The 23290-nt window shown below is 43.5% G+C and overlaps 1 protein-coding gene across 1 annotated transcript in view; it reads left to right on the top strand.

Annotated features, from left to right (window-relative positions):
- Positions 1 to 23290, top strand: part of CACNA1C (calcium voltage-gated channel subunit alpha1 C) — a 714429-nt gene that overhangs the window by 515344 nt on the left and 175795 nt on the right. The window contains exon 9 of the mRNA XM_074938754.1: positions 2008 to 2180. Coding sequence (XP_074794855.1) covers positions 2008 to 2180 — 173 coding nt within the window. The remainder of the gene's footprint in view (positions 1 to 2007; positions 2181 to 23290) is intronic.

The raw sequence follows: 23290 nt of genomic DNA, 5'->3' as shown, positions 1-23290 counted from the left end.
GAACTGAGGGTCCAGCACAGCTACTCTCCACTTTCCACTTTCAAGTCTTCATTATCACAATCCCATGAAGCAGGGCAAAAACCAAGCAAGATGACAGAGAAGAGGACTGTGCAGGCATACTCTGTCACACACTGTAATTCTGCATATTTGTCTGATTCATGAAGACCCTTTCCTGTGTTTATTCTCTTGCTGCCCATGTTCACAAAGGGCCTGATCCAAAGCCCACAGAAGTGAGCGGGAGTCTTTCCACTGATTTCAGTGGACTTTGGATCACACCCTAGGTGAAAGGGAAGCACTTCCTCTCCCAGCTCCATCTGAGTTACCTGAGAACACCACAGTTGGCACTGATTGACATGTTTGGGACTTTCAAAAGTGTTTAGCTTTGGTCTAACTGCTCCCTTTAACTTCAGTGATACAGCTCCCGTAGACTTCAATGGGGGCAGTTAGACCAAAGCTAAGTGCATTTGAAAACCCCACCCTTTGTTGGCAGTATCACCAAAGAGGCTACAGATTAACTGGTCAGAGAGAATGAACTCACATCTTATGCCTAGAGATGGACGGATTGATTCTCCACTGCCTGTATCTCATGTAGTCTTTAACATCCTATGCAAAGTGGGTGTCAAATGCTGCCACTCAGAATAGTTGCATTTTACACTCACTCTAGTAAGTGACTACACATGGAACAAAACAGTGCAGAATTTAGCTCAGTTCCTGTAAATCAAGGTTGATCCACATTGGCAGGGTAGCATGGGAAGCTTGCAGTGTCTGAGCCCATGCACTACTTGTTCTGCGGATAAATGAAGGTCTGAATTCTTGAGGGCTGTCAATCCAGTACGTTTCACCACCACTAAACTCACTTTTTAAAATAAAAGCATCTCACTGGCTTAGAGTTATGGAAGATAAAGTTTAATCCAATTAAAATTGGATTCCATTCAGTTTAAAGAAAATCAGTGGTTCCCCAAATATTGTTAAGACAGAAGCTGCAAAGAAGTCATGAAGTTGAGAACACCAAAAAAGAGCCACCTTTCTTGAATGCAGTCATACCACAGGTTCATCTGATTTCCTCTAGCGAAAGAAGTCATCCAGTATCTAACCAGAGGCCTATCTAAGACCTCCAGACAAAGCTGTTTCAGAATAGGATTCTCTGTCCACAGTGGAAGTGGGGGACAGCCCATATATGAACCACCAAAATGCTCGGATTAGCAACATGGAATTCTTGTTCCTGTGTCTTGTGTTTAAGCACATAGTCCATATAATGTTTTGTCATCAAGCTGCCAAATGCTCACCCCAACTCCATTCTCTGGCTGTAGCCATTATTCCTAATGGTTGTCCCCCAAACTTTGGATTTGCAAATGCTTCCTTCTGGTCAGGGAGAAGCAGGTAATAGTCTCTAATGCTGGAAACCTCTGGCAAAACACACCAGCCTATATTTTCAAATACAGCATCCTGTGCTGTGGTTGCAGTTTTTCCTCCTTGATTAAATGTGTGAACCCTGTGGGTGCGTTTAATTATACCCACAGTTGCACCAATTGAGGTGCAATTGCATTTCCGTTCTGGACATCAGGTTGAGACTTGGCTAAAAATCAGCACTGCCGTCTCTCTCCAGATGTCAGATTATTGCCGAACATTTAATTTGGATCATCGGATTAAGCTAGTGTAAAAATAACAGATATTCACAAATGACTGGTGGAAAGATGCATATAGCAAAGCATTATAACCTAAGAAGAATGACATTTTACGTAAACACATGTAAGTTTCAGTTACATTCTTAACCAAATGCTGAGAGTTGGCATCTTCCCAGCATATTTACAGAGACTAGTCACTACAGCTGTTATAGCTATATGTCTGACAAGGACCACTCCATTTAATTATTAATGTGACTTTGAATGAATAGAGGCAACTGAGGGTCCAAGGTAGGGGATGTCATATTTCCAGTGCAAACCAATCTAATCCCATTGTTTTTCAATCTCTCCCACCCACATCCTGTCCCTCCCTCCTCCTTGCCAGGGAGTTTTCCAAAGAAAGAGAGAAGGCAAAGGCTCGGGGTGACTTTCAGAAGTTGCGGGAGAAACAACAGCTGGAGGAAGACTTGAAGGGGTACCTGGATTGGATAACTCAAGCAGAAGACATTGATCCAGAAAATGAAGATGAAGGCATGGATGAGGAGAAGCCCCGAAACAGTAAGCAACTTTCCTCTGTCTCTCTCACTGGGCTTTTAGCTAGGGTGGAATGCTTCAAAAATTTGTAGCAGTGAGATTTCTTGCAAGGAAAAACAGATCCATCCTGAGGCATCCACCATTCTTATACATTACCATGGTTGTATACTTGTAGGAAGTTGGGGGAGCGTGAAATACATATAAAATAATTGGTATTGATCCACAGATCTTCAGTAACACTAACATTAAATGCTGATCTTAAAAAGAAAAAAGACTAATATTTGTGGTTGGGAGTCCTCTACAGGGATATATGTTAAAATATAGCTCTGTCTCCTATTCATTTATTTAATTGCAGTTCAGTGCTGTAGGCTGTTGACATATGGTTAATTACTTCGAAAGCAAAGGTTTCTAGCCAAAGCAGAGCTATAGTATGGTATAAGGGCCAAATCAGCCCTGTTATACAGTATTCTGTATAACATTCTGTAACTCCTCTGAAGTCAGTGATACTGCATCTGATTATGCCAGGGTCAAATTAAGCCCTAAGACTTTTTTTCTCAAGGAATTATCTGTTATTTTTGTTCTCTGGAGTTCAGGACATCTTTGTGCAAAGTAACTGGGAATTTACCAAATGTTTCTACTAATCAGAGCTGCTGAAAGAGGAATGGTTACATGACAGCAGCAGTTTCCTTTATATCCCTACATTATCCAGATCTTCTCACCCGCTCCTCTTATCAACACAGACTGCATATTCACTTCTCAGACACCTATCTTTACAAGTCACATAGTCTGGAAATGTCAGGGCTGGAACCCTTCAGACAGTTACACAGTTAAAGGACACTAGCATTGTTCTTAGCATTTATTACTAAAATGTGCATTATCAACTGCTTGATTTTGGAAGGGAGGCAGTGAAATATTTCCATTGGGGTTTATTATTGCCCAAATTGCTCATGAAATCAATAGCTCTCAAGGAGGAAAAGGTTTGCCCTATTCCCCCTCTGACCAAACAAGCAAAATCCAAATGACAATCACCTTTGGGACCATATACAGGCAACATGATGACACTGAAATGATTTGTTTGAGCAACAATGTAAGATTAGTATCAGAGACTAGTGGGCTTCTCCAGGGCAAGCTCTAGCACTGATAATTATACCACCAAAGCTCTTGATTTCACAAAAGTGCACATTGTTAATTAACACCAATGGCCAAATCCTGTTCACCTTACGTAAGCAAACTAGACCTGGTGGAGCAAATAGGAGCTTTGGGTGCTCCATCTCTCTAAAAATCAGACAACTTTTATTTAGACACCTAAATGGGGTCTGTTCTCAAGTATGAGAATTTAGGCCCAAGAACTCCTTAGATTAGAATCTGGCTCAGGTTGTTAATGACCAAATGTTGGTGATAGCTGCTCAGTGGCCTATAATATGTGAAATGGGTCTGGAGATCTAACGGTAATTCTCAGTGCAAAGTTGTCCACATTCAAAAAAAAATCATGCTGTGATTCAATTAGCACCTTTATATGAAGTCTCAGCAAAAATACCAAGGATTAAATTGACACCGTGCTTGATGCAAAACCCACTTAAGGTAAGAGAAGGCTTTCTGTTGACTTCAGTAGGCACTGGACCTGGTCCATAGAGTCTTACCTGTAGGTGGTCCCTTCTGGAAAAGGTTAAGGCACATTAACAAGGCAGTTTGATGAAACCCTTGTACTGCTGCTTCCTGTTTTGTATCTGTTCTGTGAGTCAGCAGAGAATAGCCGTCTCCTCTACAGTTTTTATGAGCATGAGATTAACTCTTTTTTGTTACCAGTATTTCAGAATGAATCAGACTTCAGCCCTTGACTAAGTTTGCTAATTCCTAGGTAGGCAATTGAAATGTGAGCTAATAAACTCCATTTACATGGAACAAATCTGTGATGCCCTGGGGAAGCTGAGAACTAAAAGCTAACACATCCGCAGGCTGCACTCAGTTTTCTGTGTCTCATTGCCTCTACCTGGCTCAGCTACACAAGGATGAGTTTTGTAGGTGCTCATCTCAGTTTGTCCCATAATGTATGTAAGTCCCTCTGGAGGTTGTCACTGTTGTCCATGAATGAAGCAATGAAATGTCATTAGCGAAATTTACTAACTTGCTGTCTGTTTCTTCTTTGAAATGATTAACGAACAGAGCATCATAGATAGCATTGGTTCCAATACTGGCCACTTGGGGAACTACTGTTAACTAGTTAAAAGAAAAGGAGTACTTGTGGCACCTTAGAGACTAACCAATTTATCTGAGCATAAGCTTTCGTGAGCTACAGCTCACTTCATCGGATGCATACTGTGGAAAGTGTAGAAGATCTTTTTATACACACAAAGCATGAAAAAATACCTCCCCCCACCCCACTCTCCTGCTGGTAATAGCTTATCTAAAGTGATCACTCTCCTTACAATGTGTATGATAATCAAGTTGGGCCATTTCCAGCACAAATCCAGGTTTTCTCTCCCCCCCACCACCCACACACACAAACCCACTCTCCTGTTGGTAACAGCTTATCTAAAGTGACCACTCTCCTTACAACGTGTATGATAATAAAGGTGGGCCATTTCCAGCACAAATCCAGGGTTTAACAAGAACGTCGGGGGGGGGGGGGGAGGAAAAAACAAGGGGAAATAGGTTACCTTGCATAATGACTTAGCTACTCCCAGTCTCTATTCAAGCCTAAGTTAATTGTATCCAATTTGCAAATGAATTCCAATTCAGCAGTCTCTCGCTAGAGTCTGGATTTGAAGTTTTTCTGTTGTAATATCGCAACTTTCATGTCTGTAATCGCGTGACCAGAGAGATTGAAGTGTTCTCCGACTGGTTTATGAATGTTATAATTCTTGACATCTGATTTGTGTCCATTTATTCTTTTACGTAGAGACTGTCCAGTTTGACCAATGTACATGGCAGAGGGGCATTGCTGGCACATGATGGCATATATCACATTGGTGGATGTGCAGGTGAACGAGCCTCTGATAGTGTGGCTGATGTGATTAGGCCCTGTGATGGTGTCCCCTGAATAGATATGTGGGCACAGTTGGCAACGGGCTTTGTTGCAAGGATAGGTTCCTGGGTTAGTGGTTCTGTTGTGTGGTATGTGGTTGCTGGTGAGTATTTGCTTCAGGTTGGGGGGCTGTCTGTAAGCAAGGACTGGCCTGTCTCCCAAGATTTGTGAGAGTGTTGGGTCGTCCCTCAGGATAGGTTGTAGATCCTTGATGATGCGTTGGAGAGGTTTTAGTTGGGGGCTGAAGGTGACAGCTAGTGGCGTTCTGTTATTTTCTTTGTTGGGACTGTCCTGTAGTAGGTGACTTCTGGGAACTCTTCTGGCTCTGTCAATTTGTTTCTTCACTTCAGCAGGTGGGTATTGTAGTTGTAAGAATGCTTGATAGAGATCTTGTAGGTGTTTGTCTCTGTCTGAGGGGTTGGAGCAAATGCGGTTGTATCGTAGAGCTTGGCTGTAGACGATGGATCGTGTGGTGTGGTCTGGGTGAAAGCTGGAAGCATGTAGGTAGGAATAGCGGTCAGTAAGTTTCCAGTATAGGGTGGTGTTTATGTGACCATCGCTTATTAGCACCATAGTGTCCAGGAAGTGGATCTCTTGTGTGGACTGGTCCAGGCTGAGGTTGATGGTGGGATGGAAATTGTTGAAATCATGGTCGAATTCCTCAAGGGCTTCTTTTCCATGGGTCCATATGATGAAGATGTTATCAGCGTAGAGTAAAGGCATTAGGGGACAAGAGCTGAGGAAGCGTTGTTCTAAGTCAGCCATAAAAATGTTGGCATACCGTGGGGCCATGCGGGTACCCATAGCAGAGCTGCTGATTTGAAGGTATACATTGTCCCCAAATGTAAAATAGTTATGGGTGAGGACAAAGTCACAAAGTTCAGCCACCAGGTTAGCCGTGACATTATCGGGGATAGTGTTCTTGACGGCTTGTAGTCCATCTTTGTGTGGAATGTTGATGTAGAGGGCTTCTACATCCATAGTGGCCAGGATGGTGTTTTCAGGAAGATCACCGATGGATTGTAGTTTCCTCAGGAAGTTAGTGGTGTCTTGAAGGTAGCTGGGAGTGCTGGTAGCATAGGGCCTGAGGAAGGAGTCTACTTAGCCAGACAATCCTGCTGTCAGGGTGCCATGCCTGAGATGATAGGGCGCCCAGGATTTCCAGGTTTATGGATCTTGGGTAGTAGATAGAATATCCCAGGTCGGGGTTCCAGGGGTGTGTCTGTGCGGATTTGATCTTATGCTTTTTCAGGGAGTTTCTTGAGCAAATGCTGTAGTTTCTTTTGCAAAAAGAAAAGGAGTACTTGTGGCACCTTAGAGACTAACCAATTTATTTGAGCATAAGCTTTCGTGAGCTACAGCTCACTTCATCGGATCATACTGTGGAAAGTGTAGAAGATCTTTTTATATACACACAAAGCATGAAAAAATACCTCCTCCCACCCCACTCTCCTGCTGGTAATAGCTTATCTAAAGTGATCGCTCTCCTTACAATGTGTATGATAATCAAGGTGGGCCCACCTTGATTATCATACACATTGTAAGGAGAGCGATCACTTTAGATAAGCTATTACCAGCAGGAGAGTGGGGTGGGAGGAGGTATTTTTTCATGCTTTGTGTGTATATAAAAAGATCTTCTACACTTTCCACAGTATGCATCCGATGAAGTGAGCTGTAGCTCACGAAAGCTTATGCTCAAATAAATTGGTTAGTCTCTAAGGTGCCACAAGTACTCCTTTTCTTTTTGCAAATACAGACTAACACGGCTGTTACTCTGAAACCTGTAGTTTCTTTTGGTAACTCTCAGTGGGATCAGAGGGTAATGGCTTGTAGAAAGTGGTGTTGGAGAGCTGCCGAGCAGCCTCTTGTTCATATTCCGACCTATTCATGATGACAACAGCACCTCCTTTGTCAGCCTTTTTGATTATGATGTCAGAGTTGTTTCTGAGGCTGTGGATGGCATTGTGTTCCACACGGCTGAGGTTATGGGGCAAGTGATGCTGCTTTTCCACAATTTCAGCCCGTGCACGTTGGCGGAAGCTCTCTATGTAGAAGTCCAGTCTGCTGTCTCGACCTTCAGGAGGAGTCCACCTAGAATCCTTCTTTTTGTAGTGTTGGTAGGGAGGTCTCTGTGGATTAGTATGTTGTTCAGAGGTATGTTGGAAATATTCCTTGAGTCAGAGATGTCGAAAATACGATTCTAGGTCACCACAGAACTGTATCATGTTCGTGGGGGTGGAGGGGCAGAAGGAGAGGCCGCGAGATAGGACAGCTGCTTCTGCTGGGCTAAGAGTATAGTTGGATAGGTTAACAATATTGCTGGGTGGGTTGAGGGAACCATTGCTGTGGCCCCTTGTGGCATGTAGTAGTTTAGAAAGTTTAGTGTCCTTTTTCTTTTGTAGAGAAGCAAAGTGCGTGTTGTAAATGGCTTGTCTAGTTTTAGTAAAGTCCAGCCACGAGGAAGTTTGTGTGGAAGGTTGGTTTTTTTATGAGAGTATCCATTTTTGAGAGCTCATTCTTTATCTTTCCCTGTTTGCTGTAGAGGATGTTGATCTGGTGGTTCCGCAGTTTCTTTGAGAGCGTGTGGCACAAGCTGTCAGCATAGTCTGTGTGGTATGTAGATTGTAATGGATTTTTTACCTTCAGTTCTTTTGGTACGATGTCCATCTGTTTGCATTTGGAAAGGAAGATGATGTCTGTCTGTATCTGTACACAGACTAACACGGCTGTTACTCTGAAACCTGTTAACTAGTTGCCACTCTAAAGAGTAACCATTTTCTGTGACACTATGTTGTTTGTCACTTAATCAGTTTCTCTTCCATGACAAGACCAGGCTTCGGAACAGAAGACTGAACTGTCTAATAATGCTATAGGGTGAAATCATGCTTCTACAGATAGACACCACAGCAACAGGTATAGGAGGGAAGTAGAATGATGCTGGCTACACATTAGTGACATGAGTCACCCTGGCAATGCAGACAGGATAGGACAGGTCAGGCAGCCAAGTCACAATATGGAACACACATTCCTACTCTTCTGAAAAGAGGCTGTATGTGCCCAGGTTAGGTAATGCTGCAGATGGCATTTGTTTACTAGCTGACGGGGGACCTGGCCATGCCCCCAGGGCTGGCAAACAAAACCCTCTTGTAGCCTTGGTGCACTAACCAGTGCAGTAGCTGGTCACTCTCCCTTTCATTTGATTGAGCACTGGTGCCCCCTTCTCCACTAGGGTAGGATTTGGCCCCTAAGACCAGTTTGTGAACCCCCTAGTACCACTGGGGAGCAGTTAATTGCATGAGAGGTCCAAGTGGTATATATGAGGCTCCCCAGGTGAGTAACTGCTCATCCATGCAAGCTAGTGGTTCACAATCTGGCCCTCTGTGTCTATAAGTAAGACTTTTTTTCGCATCTGGTGGTTTTATTTGCAGTTGTACAAATAGAGAGCTCAAGTTATAAAAACACTACAGTGATTTTGTAATGGTTCTGAGTTTAAATCTTTACTGACGTCACAAGTTATACTGTGCTGCCAAATAACTGATTTTGAAAAACACTTCTGATTGCCCTGTACCGATAAGTAGTATACATGTCATTGTTTAGAATATCTATTTGTCTTTCATGTGTATGAGAAGAAACTCCTGGTATATTTAAAGTGTATACATAGAAGACTTCCCATCTTTCATATCCCATCCCCCACAAACCAGTCTCCTACATGGCAATGCAGAGCAGCCCCAAGCCATTGTGGTCTAAGGAATGAGAGGCTAGGGCAGGGATCAGCAACCTTCAGTACGCAGCTCATCAGGGTAATCCGCTGGCGGGCCATGAGACAGTTTGTTTACATTGAATGTCCGCAGGCACGGCTCCCCCGTAGCTCCCAGTGGCCACAGTTCCCCTTTCTTACATGCTTTGATGAGCAGTGAATTAGTACACAATGTTGTTATTTAAATGATCAGCATTGAGCATCTCAATTAATATTTCACAGAGGTGATGGGGCTGTTCAGACTTCTGAGCTATTGTTTCAGGCTCTCTGCAAACTTCAACGGGTGTCTCTGGATCAATTACACGTGGGTCACCTATGTCAGCTATGGATTTAAGTTTTTTAATCAAAGCTGAGATTCTGAAGAATAAGAAGGCAGCTTGACAGAAGTGCTGGTATGCCAGACCCCCATGTACCAACCTAATTTGAGTGTTACTAATGTGGTTAATACCTATTTATGATCACACCACTCATCAAAAAGATTCTAAACCAACTTACATAAAGAAATCACTTCACCTACCGCTGAACTTCAGTTATCTCTGGATGTTTAAAACTCCATTTCCATGGGAATTCTTTTATGATGGTGTGAAGATACTTTCCCCATAGGTGTAGTATTCTTTTCACAGTGCAACATCTCGTTTAAAATTTGGGGTTGTAAATTTTCAAGGGAGCATGCTGTGCAGAGTTCATCTTTAATGAGAGTCAGACAATTACATTTGAACACTTAATTTGTGAGGTAGCATAGATACAGCACAGGACTAAGAATCAAAACACCTGGACTCTAGTGTGATCTCTGACATTGACTCACTCTATGATCTTTGACAAGTCACTTAGATTCTCTGTGCCTCAGTTTTCCCATCTGTCAAATGGGTGTGTGGTTAGGCATAATTGATTAGTGTTTGCAAAGCTGTGTGTGATACTCGAAGAGAAGATGTTATCATCCTGTGACTTTTGTTACTCTATTTGTCTTATTATGGTGTTCTTTTTGTCTGCTCAGGTTTTTTTGGCTGTTTTTTTTTTTTAATGGGGAACAAAGTCAGTAGACTTCAAGCAGAGTTAAATAGCAAATAACAAACTTGTTTGATTATTAGGCCACTGCCGCAGCTCCTATAAATCAGTGAAGCTCAGAGATTCACTAATTTACGTCCTCTGGAATCTGACCCATGTAGTCTACCTAAACTAGGCCCAAACCACATGCTCTCAGTGTCTTCTCAGTCCTAGAGTACAGTGGGGAGACTTCCTGCTCTGTAAACAGGGCTGTCTGTTCCGGCCCGGGAATCTGCCTACTGTGAAACTGAGAAGACGAGGCATAGGAAAGAGAAGTCTCACTTGCAGCCTGTTGGTTTTTGGATTGCCTGCCTGTGTCTGTTCCAGAGGGGGTTGCTGACCTTGGCCATATGTCATTAATCATATTTCTATCTGCTGTCGCTCTCCTGACGCCTCCGCACTGTGCTCTGAGCTGTGATGGGTGTTAACAGCCCTAAGATGGGAGGCCAACAAATCGAAGTGCCACAACACTGAGGGACTTAGTAGAGAAACGATGGGTAAGCAAGTGAAGGCAGGCAGAGCTACATATTTTATACAGACTTCAACTGATAATATCCCTAAAAGAAACCTCGGCATTCTTCTGAACCAGTTTAATTGATTTCCGTCTCTCACATCTGTTCAGGGGACATCCAGAGAGCTGGCTGCGTTCATCTGCTGTGTCTTAGGGAGTGGCTTAGAGATATGCAGCAGCGTTATTTGCAAACATGATTTAACAATTACAGCAGATGTGGAATGGAGGTGGTGAAGAGGCATCTGGAGGCTGTTTGTGTTGATGGTTTGCATCTTTGCCCTTTTCCTGATGGGCTTTTTTACAGAGGAAGAAAACATTAATTTGATCCAGCAGAGAAACGCACGACATGCCACAAAACAGATGCTGAGCTTCAAAATTATATCAGAACACGATAGCAAAGAGATTTCCCCTTCCTGTTGTACAGCAACTGGGAGTTTGCCATGTTTTATCTTTTATAAGTGATGGGGTGCTCATGCATTGCAGTGTGTAGAAACAGGAACCTCAGCGAAGGCCAGAGTCTCCCTTTGTTGAAGTTGAATGGCAAAACTCCCCTTGACTTCACTGTTACCATCCATTGCTCCTGCCACTCACATTTCCCCGCTCCCTCCCTTTCAGTTCTGATTGGTATAAGTTCTGCTATCAGTAGGGGTGTAACCCCACTGATTTCATTAAAGTTCACAGGTGTGACTGACAAAAAGACTTTGGCTAATTGTCTGACAGCAAAAGCATTTTGTGATTAGAGGTTGCTCATTTTGCCATTTAAAATCATATCCAAGACTTTAATGTAAATTATAACAAGAACTGATAGCTCATCTAATGGGACAAAGATACTAAGGTCTAATTACATTCCAAAGCTTTATTGTAATGGGACTGATGCCTGGAGAAAGTCAGATCCTCATGTAGTTTAGCAGGAAAAGCAGTGGAAATCAGTGTATCGCCCCTCCAAACTATGTAGGAATGGCGAAGAGAGTACATTAGGTGGTGACAAGTACAAGGGGTTTTGGCTGCACATCAAGATTTGTGCCTGATTCACAATAGGAATGTGAGAAAGCCGAAATGAAGACACACAGAGAGAGCCCAGAACAACAGGCAGGTTGTGAACCAAAGGAGAAAATTGCTCAAATTCTAAAATTAAAATCCTACATAGCTTGAAAAGAAACAATCCCAGGCTTCACAGAAATGACTGTAGGGTCTGCTTGACCTTTGGGGTCATCTTTACTCAAGGAAGAACTCACTAATTCTCTAATAAACTAGCAATAAATAGACTTTCCCACTGACATCAGACCTGCTTGTCTTGCCTTACAGTCCCTCATTTTGTCTTATGTAGTGTTTCTTGTGGATGGTGGTATGTTGTGGTGGTCTGGTGATTTCAGCAGAGGCAGCAGAGTGTTTTTCATTTGTGATGTGCAAGGGATTTTGTCAAAAGCCAACCATTTTAAGAAGAAACATGCAGGGGGAAAAGTAGAATAGGAAAGAAGAGTTTTCAGCTGAAAAGGTAAAACTTTAAAAAGAAATGGGGAGCTGCTAGATGCTGAGTTGTAGCTCTTGAAAATCTGCTATTGCATTTAAGTGCATAACTGGGAGCTGTGTGCGTCTGAAAATCTGGCCAGAAGTGAGGGAAATACAAAAATCAGTGGAACAGGATGTGAAGAGAGAAATATTTCAGGGCACCAGAAATAGCAGCCCCAGGAATAACAACCTGACCACATTATCTTGGGATAACTCGCAAGGTATATGAAATCATTTGACTCCTTTGCACAATATGATGATAGAGGCCACCACTTTTCCCTTAGTGTTCACTTTGTTCAGGATTTACCCACACAATTCCTATTGACTTGAATTACTCTCCTTAGGCCAAATTCTGCCCTGATTTACACCATGTGCAAGCCCCACTGATTCCAGTAGGATTTGCACAGACTTTGTCTGACTGACTTTAATGAAAGTTGTCTCTAAATCCTGTGCATCCCTTTTAAAACATAAGATTTTGAGGCTGTATGCTCTGGAATGTGTTTAGTGTGCTTTGATTCTAAGGGTATGTCTACACTACAAAATTAGGTCGAATTTATAGAAGTTGGATTTTTAGAAATCGGTTTTATATATTCGAGTGTGTGTGTCCCCACAGAAAATGCTCTAAGTGCATTAAATGCATTAACTCGGCGGAGTGCTTCCACAGTACTGAGGCTAGAGTCGACTTCCGGAGCGTTGCACTGTGGGTGACTATCCCACAGTTCCCGCAGTCTCCGCTGCCCATTGGAATTCTGGGTTGAGATCCCAATGCCTGATGGGGCTAAAACATTGTCACGGGTGGTTCTGGGTACATATCGTCAGGCCCCCGTTCCCTCCCTCCCTCTGTGAAAGCAAGGGCAGACAATCGTTTCGCACCTTTTTTCCTGAGTTACCTGTGCAGACGCCATACCACGGCAAGCATGGAGCCCGCTCAGCTCACTGTCACTGTATGTCTCCTGGGTGCTGGCAGACGTGGTACTGCATTGCTACACAGCAGCAGCAACCCATTGCCTTGTGGCAGCAGACGGTGCAATAGGACTGGTAGCCGTCTTCGTCATGTCCGAGGTGCTCCTGGTCGCCTGTGTGAGGTCGATCAGGAGCGCCTGGGCAGACATGGGCGCAGGGACTCAATTTGGAGTGACTTGATCAAGTCATTCTCTTTAGTCCTGCAGTCAGTCCTATTGAACCATCTTATGGTGAGCAGACAGGTGATACGGATCGCTAGCAGTCCTGTTGCATCATCTTCTGCCAGGCAGGCAAGAGATGAGGATGGCTAGCAGTCCTATTGTACCATCTTCTGCCGAGCAGCCATGAGATGTGGATGGCATGCAGTCCTTCTGCACCGTCTGCTGCCAGCCAAAGATGTAAAAGATAGATGGAGTGTATCAAAACAAGAAATAGACCAGATTTGTTTTGCACTCATTTGCAAACCCCCCCCCCCCCCGTCTAGGGGACTCATTCCTCTAGGTCACACTGCAGTCACTCACAGAGAAGGTGCAGCGAGGTAAATCTAGCCATGTATCAATCAGAGGCCAGACTAACCTCCTTGTTCCAATAAGAACAATAACTTAGGTGCACCATTTCTTATTGGAACCCTCCGTGAAGTCCTGCCTGAAATACTCCTTGATGTAAAGCCACCCCCTTTGTTGATTTTAGCTCCCTGTAAGCCAACCCTGTAAGCCGTGTCGTCAGTCGCCCCTCCCTGCGTCAGAGCAATGGCAAACAATCGTGCATCTGAGTTGAGAGTGCTGTCCAGAGCAGTCACAATGGAGCACTCTGGGATAGCTCCCGGAGGCCAATACTGTCCAATTGTGTCCACAGTACCCCAAATTCGACCCAGCAAGGCCGATTTAAGCGCTAATCCACTTGTCAGGGGTGGAGTAAGGAAATCGATTTTAAGAGCCCTTTAAGTCGAAATAAAGGGCTTCATCGTGTGGACAGGTGCAGGTTTAACATCGATTTAACGCTGCTAAACTCGACCTAAAGTCCTAGTGTAGACCAGGGCTAATTCTAATGTTGATTCTAGTCAGAACAGTAAGACAAGTGAGTTGTTAATTTCACATATCAGCTAGTTCTGTGCCCTCTGAATCATATATGCTGAGTGTACTGATAGGTAAATTGTCAGCCCTGCAAAGCCAACATAGTGCTGTGAAATCACATGTGAAGCAGAAAGTACATAGCTGGATTTCCAGAGACCGGGTGGTAGGGCTGAACTTGTAGAGCTCGCCTTGGAAAAGTCTTGTTTTGATTTATAAACTGGTCAAACTTGATGTGAAAATAATAGATGCAGGTTTCAAAATGGAAAAACTAGATGTTAGTTTTAGAGAAGAACTTTTCAGACTCCAGTCCCAACCCTAACTGCTCTTTTAGGCTCATATCATCTGATTATGTAGCCAAAAAATAATAAACTGGGCCAACATCTGCTATTAGTTTTACCAGAATAAATTTGGAATAACTGGAGTGAAGTCGATTCAGTTAATCCTGATTTACTCCAGCGTATCTCTGAGCAAAATTTGTCCCATTGTATTTCAAATGAATATTCAGGGACAAAGCAAGCAGAACAGTAGGTGGACAGTATGGTGCAGTTTGCTGTTTTGGAAGCTGTCACTCACTGTAAAAAACTCAGGAAGTAGAAGTCTGTGTAAAAGTTGTAAGAGCCAAGACACAGGTTGAAAATGAAGTCTTTGTCAACCTGTTTCCTTAGCTAAACAAATAGCAGCTCGAGAATGGTGTCTTACAACCTGATTGCATTTTGCCCCCCTTGCATAAATACCAGAAAATAAAAGCCCATGTCCTGGAATGATTTATTATCTGTCAAAAACGGCTCTAAAGAAGGAGAGTGCACGTCAGCATCTACCTTTATCATTATCCACTGATGTGGAAAATAATCATCTGGTAACTAAGAAAAGATTAGCTACAAACTCCAACCATTGTAGGCATTCTGAAAGGCAGTCTGGTGATGCACCACAGGAACACAGGCAACCAATCTGGACTTATTCTCAGTAGACTTGAATGACAGAGCTATGGGGAAAATGTGCAAATGTCCACAAATTGTATTGGTTCTCTCTAGGGACGAACCCCACATCCCGCACCACATCATTGCTGGAGGATACATCAGTTTAGGCTCCAAGCTTTGCTTGGGTTTGTGTTGCTGCCGTCTGTATTTAGCATGTGGCCTGGAAAAAGCTTTTGGGACATTGCTTCCCATATTGGGTTAGAACAGGGGTTCTCAACCTTTTTCCTTCTGAGGCCTCCACCCAACATGCTATAAAAACTCCACAGCCCACCTGTGCCACAAAAACTGGTTTTCTGCATATAAAACCCAGGGCTGGCATTAGAGGGTAGCAAGCAGGGCAATTTAAATCTGATAAAATGAGTTGAAAAATGGCCTTTCATTGAGAAAGAATTTTTTGTGAAGAAGTTTCAATTCTATTTTTCAACAAATTTCAAAACAAAAATTCTCAAGAAAAAATAATATTGTTTGGTATTTTTGAATATTTAATTTCAAAGTTGTTGGGAAAATTCCACTTTATATCAAGCTTTTCCTATTTCCCCTTCTGGCCGCCCCACCTTCCTCTGGTCCCAGGAGAAAGAGAGAGAAATGTTGAAAAGTGATAGAAAGTATCACCTGAAGAACAGCTCTATGTAGCTTGAAAGCTTGTATTTTTGACCAACAGAAGTTAGTCCAATAAAAGATATTACCTCACCCACCTTGGTTGTCTCTCTAATATTCTGGGACTAACATGGCTAGAACAACACTGCAAATTGACACTAGCACTTAAGAACATAAAAACAGCCATACTGGGTCAGACCAAAGGTCCATCTAGCCCAGTATCCTGTCTTCTGACAGTGGCCAATGCCAGGTGCCCCAGAGGGAATGAACAGGTAATCATCAAGTGATCCATCCCTTGTCACCCATTCCCAGCTTCTGGCAAACAGGCTAGGGATACCATCCCTGCCCATCCTGGCTAATAGCCATTGACGGACCTATCCTCCATGAATTTATCTAATTCTTTTTTGAACCCTATTATAGTCTTGGCCTTCACAAGATCTTCTGGTAAAGAGTTCCACAGGTTGACTATGCTAAGGTTGACTTACACTTTTAAAATTAAGACTCTCCATTTTTAACTTTCTCTCTGTCTTTGAGTGAAAGTAACAGAAAGCTTACATTTGGGGTAAAATACAGGCCCCACTGGTAGAAATAGTGGTAAAATTCCCATCAACATCAATAGGACCAGGATTTCACCCTTTGACTTTTTTTGGAAAAAAAAAATTAAAAGTGAGAATAGATTCCGCACCCCCACCCCCACCCCCACACACACTTTCTCTTACTTTTTACATTTTTATACTGGAAGAAAAAGTGGCAAGTAGAAGTAAAAAGGAAAGTGGGTTTCCTACCCACTCCACTTTGTCTCACTTTTTTTTACTTTCCTCCCCTTTTATTCACTGAAAAAAGGGGGAAAGTTTAAAAAGTAAGAGGTTTGGGCACGAGTGATCTAACTTACAGCCAAGGGCGCTGGAACAGTTTATATAGTGGGGTTGCTGAGAGCCATTGAACAAAACTGTAAACTCTGTATATAATGGAAACCACTTCAAGCCAGGAAATGGGATGCAGCAGCACCCCTAGTTCCAGCACCTGTACTCACAACTTTTTCCAGCTTCTCCCTTCCCTGACTCTTGCAACCTGGATTGCAAACAAAATTCAGTTGAAATCTGCTAGAGCAGTGGTGTGTGACCAGCTACAGCATATAAAAGCTGACAAAAATGTTTACAGGGCACAAGGTTTTCCGCTGTGAAGGTTATTTCCCTGGCAAAGAATGATTGATGAAAAGGCCATTCTGTCTGGCCTATTGGAAAGGAGACTTATGATGGTGTGGGAATCCTGTTTAATATCACTGAGATCACTATGCAAAAACGTCACTGAAGGTGAGCCCTGATAAGGGGCTGATAATAAATGTGGTCCTGGAAGGAACCTTTTCCAGATGAATAAATCTCCATTTACCCTATCGGAAAGGAAAGCATTGGCTGAAGTTATCAAGACATATCTGATGGCACCTTGAATCCTCTTCTTGGATGAAGACTTTGTATAGGAAACAATCTGGGTTTAACAGGGTCAGTGACTTGCCCATGTGCCCTACTTGAGAGGAATCAGGTGATTCCAATGTAAAAAGGCAGTAGGAAGCTAGAGGGAAGGGTATGGTTGAGAGAGGAGCTGAAACTATCTGGGGCTGGAAGCCTGGCAGTAAGTTGGGAAAGCTTAGGAAACTGCAGCTATCCCTGCAGATGTTGCAGGGAGTGGTAAGAAGGCTCCTGCAGGGCTCTGAGTCAGTGGGGGGAAGTCACTAGCTGAGAACCTGTGGAGGAAGGACAAACTCCAGGCAGGGGATGCTGGGAAGTGGACAGTCAGACCCTCAAGGAGAAGGGGCTGTGCCTAGCTAAAACTGGGATAAAGACTGTGAGAGTTTGTATTCTGTTTTCAAAGATTTTGTGTTCTTTGGACTACTGGGGGAGAGAGACTGAACTAGGGTTGAGGCCTGGAGGGCTGATGTGTAGCTATATAAATGGGGATTGTTTGAATTACCTTAGAACAGTGAGTTCTGGAGGAGGCCTAGATGAAAGGGAAGCAGAGGCGGGCCAGCCACACGGGGCAACCCTAGCCAGGAGGAGGTGCTGGGGAGGCAGTAAGTGGCCACTGTGCTACAGTGGGCAAAGTTGTCAATCACATGCCCTTAGATATAACGAACATGCTTTAACTCCAATGATTAAACAAACTGACATAAAACATGTGCACCACTATGTGCATCTCCATAGAGACCTGGGATGCAGTTTTTATAAGATATGCTACAAAAAAGCAGAATTGGCCAAGTACATACCAAGGCCAAGACTTTCAAAAATGAATGCCTAAAGTCCTGCTCCTAAATCTGTATTTGGGCATTTAAATTAGTGGTGTCATTTTCAAAAATGTGGAGCATCCAGTAGTTTGTACCGAAGTCAGTGAAAGTGACTGAGCACTCAACACTTTTAAAAATCAATTATTGTTGCAGTTATAACGTCAGGAGACACCTTCATTGAAAAAAGGGCAACAGTGCATTCAAAGCACAGGTGGACATCCATGGAGCAGGATTACACACATAGGTGCTGGAACTAGGGATGTGGGGGATGCTGCAGCACCCCCTGGCTTGAAGTGGTTTCCATTATAAACAGCGATTACAGTTTGGTTCAATGGCTTTCAGCACCCCACTATACAAACTGTTCCAGCACCCCTGATTACATGGCAATAATCATGCCTGAAATCCAAAGGACTTTTTAGATGGTGTTGAGAATTCTGAGTAGTGAGGCAGTGGTGTTAGGCAATGAGAGCTGGGAGATATGGAGCATGTTGTTGGAGATGTGGAACTGTGGATTATTATTTGTATGAAACAGTAGTGTCACCTGAGAGCAGAGCCCTGTTGTGCTTTACATACATCATCAGTCTAAATAGAGAACGCAGACCGGAATGAGAAAGGAAGTAGTATTCCTATTTCATAAATTCATCCATTTTTAAAGCCAGAAGAGACCATTGTGATTGTCTGCTCTGACTTCCTGCCAACACAGGCCATAGGATTTCCCTGTGTTAATTCCTGCTTCAGGTCCAATATCTGTGCATGAACTAGAGCACCTCATTTTACAGATAAGTGTAATACAGAGAGAAAGCAACTGGCCCAAGGGCACACAGGAAGTCTGTAGCAGAGCCAGAAATTGAACACAAGTCTCCTAAGTCCAGTTCCAGTGCCTGAAACACAAGACTATTCTTGAATGGTACAAGACACGTGGTGGGACTAGACGTTGGGGAAGTTGTTCTGGTGTGTTTTTTCCAAATGTAAGAGTAGGTTGTCTGTGAGTGTCTTTTTTTTAATCTTTTATTTTATTTACTCCTTTGCTTCCTCGCTACTGTAAATATTTTATTTGAGGTTTTACATGCACTAAAGGAAACAGGCAGGCCAAGACTGACCCACCGTGGCAGAGCGGTGTGCAGGCTGAGGCCTGGCTGCAGTAGCCAGAAATGCTGCATTAGAGGACAGACGTGCATTGGCAGAGTAGCATTGGGGAAGGTTTCATAGCCTGAGCCTGTATTGCCTCTTACTCAACGCCAATTTCACCTGTCCCTCTCTTTCAGAAACACCAACATTCGCACACAAACATTTTAAAAGCAATAATAAAATATTTTAAAAATAAAAAGCGGAGTTTAGACAGCTAACTGCTGACCTCACAGGTTCCGGAGCTGTTGCAAGAGACCAATGCAATTAGTTGTAGCTAACAGGCAGTCTATGATGCTGCTTTTTCCTGAGGCAGAATTTAGACAGAAGGAATCTGGGTGACCTTACACAGTTGAACTGGAAAATGTGCGGCTGAATCAATTGCCATCACTGACACAATTGAGAGGAATTCAGTTACAAACAGCGCTGGCACAGCTGAGGGGAATTCAGTTATGGGACACAGGATACAGGAAACCTATAATAAGAACCTAGATGTGGCTCAAGCAAGAAGAAACGATTATTGCTCTGTGACCAGACCATCTCACGAGAGGCCACTTCTTCTGCTCAGTGGGGAGAAAACTCTCATCCACTCCAGCTATCTTTATCCAACTGTGTGATAATAGGCTAAAAACCCTAAACCACCTCCTGTTGTCTCTGATCATGAGAGGAAATACACGTCCCCACACCCCAAATGTCTAGGGGCTTCAAATTTTGAAAGAAAGACAGAAAAACAATTTCCCCCTGGGATAATTGAACCCATAATAGCTGCCACACAACATTGTGTAATCCTCACTCCCACAGCAGTTCTTCGGTAGCAGGGTTGTGGAGGTGAGTCAGTATTTAGTGAATTAGCCTTTCACCTCTTGAGACTTGGATTCAGACTCTGCTTGAGGGCACATGAGGTTTTATTGGTACTGCTCTCAGCCATTCATAACACCACAGCACATTTATCCTCTCTGCTTAAGAGAGGACTAGAATAGGAAGTGATTTTCCAGGTCTTAACTGAGATGCATCAGTAAAGTTTTGTGGGGGGCCCAGGACTAGACTAGCACGGGTCATTGCAGATCAGTTTTGAGCTGTGTTCACAGATGTGTTACGTCCCTTCCAATGGAGTAATAATGAAAGTCAAGGTCAGAATTGAAAGGCACTGGCAGAGCCGCATAGGGTACTCCGGGTCAGAATGTAAGTGCATTAAAAGACTTTGGAGGACCCAGGAATGGAAGAGCAGGGGATATTTAAGGCCAGGAATGAGCTGGTTTCACACAGCTGGGTGAGGGAAGCTTGCACAACACCTGCCCCCACTAAGCTTAGCTCAAGTTGGTGTTATCAGTCCCTAAGTTTTGGGAATGCTGAAAGTATTCACAAACTAAAAATAACTACTTCAAGCCCACTAGACAATGCCTGTTCTTTGGCTTGGAGTAATTGACCTATTTTCAGTGTCTTATTGCAGAGGTACAAGAGCTTTAATTATACGCTTTACAAGCTAGCTTTAAGGGAAAAGCCCTTTAACTTGAAATCCTTGTTTACACTTCTGGTTCCAAGCTGTAATACTGCTTGCCCTGCTAGCATGTCTCATTTTTCTGACTCATAAGATATTATAATAGTGTCTAGTATCAGACTAGTCATTATGTTAGCAGAAATGTCTGAAATAACACCTCATGCACAGCAGTGTTCAAAATTACAAACATATTATTTCCTAGATATAGCAGAAATGTAATATAATGGCCACTATCTGAAAACAGGCGAAGATGTTTATTCCCATTTCAAGCTGGGAGAAGTGCTTGCCAGCTCAGATCAGGGAACTGAATAAAATCGGTTATGATACATTAATACAACCGCAAAGGCCTGCACCAGCTCAGCACCAACCTACAACTAATGAGCATATTGATCAGTAAATTGGGTTGATTGCCACTGGGAAAGCACCACCCAAGATTCCATGTGAATACTGACACTAAAAAATGTCCGTACTCACAGAGAGTTAGTCTGCATCTGAACATGGCAATCGCTGCCTGTAAAACTGGCCCCCTGGCCTCACTGCTCACTCTGTTGTTATATGTCACTTTGTTGTGTTGAACGCTAGGAGCAAGGTATCTGTAGCCTGAGATACTGCAGGGGAGAGTACTCAGCACCAGCTGATCCCTTCCACTAATATCCCCCACAAGGGTCCCAACCTCTGCCCAGCTGTCTACAACCCTCTGAACGTGCCCCAGCCCAGCTTCTCCCTCCTAGCTGCCAGTTCCCTATTTCTCTTCTTGACATGTATCAACACCTGACCAGCCTCCCAAAGGTTATTATTAATCATTATTATTTATTATATCTATCTTATTGTAGTTCCTAGGTGCTCCCGTCATGGACCAGGACCCTGTTGTGCTAGGTGCTGTACAAACAAAAAAGAAAATGATTCCTTGCCCCGAAGCTTTTTCCTCTCCACTGGATACAATCTGCAATCTGACCTGCCTTCTAGCCGTTGCCACCTGTTTGCTATAACATCCCTTACCAAATCAGCGTCCCAGCTGCAGCAACTTTCATGGCTCCCCAGGAAAGACTTCCAGCTGGACCTGACTCCCAGCTACTGGAAGTCACACTCCCCCTGGACATGATTTCAGACCCCTCTTATCCCCCAGTTGTTGGTTCATTCCCTCTCCTCCCAACATATACTCCCACCTGGTCTGCCTTCTAGCTGCCAAAGCTTGCCCACTAACCACAGGCATATACACTCACCTTCTCCAACTCCCAACCTTCAGACCACTCACTCAATTTCCAGGTATTGCCCACCTGGAAATGACGGGGGGGGAGAAAGTCACAAAATTGCTTGGACTCAGTTCCTTTGCAAGCATAGAAATCTAGGTGGCCTGCAGCAACTGTCCCAGGAGATTTTCCAGTGGCCTGAACATAGCCAATTGGAATGGCCTCCTACTGCTTGTTTCTCATAGGCCATGCAGGAGGGACATATTCATACAGCTTTGAACTGAAACAACAAAGACACTTGCTGATGTGGAGACCATCTTCAGAGTTATTGATTTGCTGCGCAGTTCTGCAGCTGTCATATGTGCAGGGCAGCTGCAGAACTGATCCCTCATATCAGGATTTGCCACAGTTTAAAAGGACACCATCAACTTGAAAAAACATTTGTGCCTGAAATTTGTGTGCCTATTACTCTAATAAGTAACACCTAGATTCCTGGAACTTCAAGAATTGCTAGACTGGAGGGGAAATAACAGTCTCTATTTTTCTGTTCGTTTATTATGTGCAGTTGACAGCCCTTCTTCTATGGTTAGTTTCACCGGTGTGTTGATGGTCAGTTGCACTTCCTGTGTCACTAGCACAATATCAACTGCTCAAGGGACAGCTCACAGTGCTGCCATTTCCCAGGCGCTATAAGGGCATGTTTGCCAATTACAAAGCAGCAGAGCTGCTGCTGTTTCCAAAGTAATGGCTGGGGGGGTTCTCCTTTACACAGAACCCCTGCATGGAGCCAGGGAACAACAGGAGCCAGGGTGGATGGGGAGTTCCCCTCTGCACATCTCAGACTTCTGTACATTGGGTAGTGTTGCTCTGGGGCTTACCTCCCTTGCTGAAAAGACGCTTAGAAGCATCAGCAGGGATGTAGGAAAATTCTTAGAACTATTTGGAAATAATCTTTTAAAGTCAGTAAATAATGTTTAAATAGTGCAAGACCCAAATTGAAATGTTTTAATTTAACTAGAACTCAGCATTACAGCCAGAAGGAGTTTCCCAAGAGAAGCAGACAGACTCAGGATGCTTAGGATGCAAAATGCATCCCAACCTGCCTCATAAATGGTTGTATTTTTTGCCTTTAGTTGTTCCCAGCCAAGAAAACAGTACAAGCCATTTACCAGGAAAGTGAAGAGGCCAGTATAGAATCTGTTTCTGAAGGTTGGTTTGATGTCATTCAGAAGGATGCACACTGGCAGGAGGCATGTCTTCTGCTACCTGTTCTTGTAGCAAACTCTCTTAGCCTATGGCCTGACCAGGCTGTTCCTTCATCCTTTCTTGAGTCCCAAGAGGCTAAGTGTGCTGCTTCTATAGCCCTTCCAACCGCAGTTAGCCTGAGGAGTGATGAGCAAGCTAGTGATTTGAACTTGGATGCCCACTTGACAGTACAACTAGCTGCCACTGGAGAATGCTTGATTTGCCTTTTCTAGCACAGGAATGAGCCATTTTCTTGAACATATGTTTCAGAGTGAGATTCCTGCATACTGTGCTTATGAGAAATCCAAAAGATTACAGCTGTGTCAGTTGTTTTAAAAAAAA

The sequence above is a fragment of the Natator depressus genome, chromosome 1 (genome assembly GCF_965152275.1).
Source record: "Natator depressus isolate rNatDep1 chromosome 1, rNatDep2.hap1, whole genome shotgun sequence".
NCBI lineage: Eukaryota > Metazoa > Chordata > Testudines > Cheloniidae > Natator > Natator depressus.
Note: the sequence above shows the minus strand (reverse complement) of the source record. Positions and strands in the feature narration are given on the sequence as shown.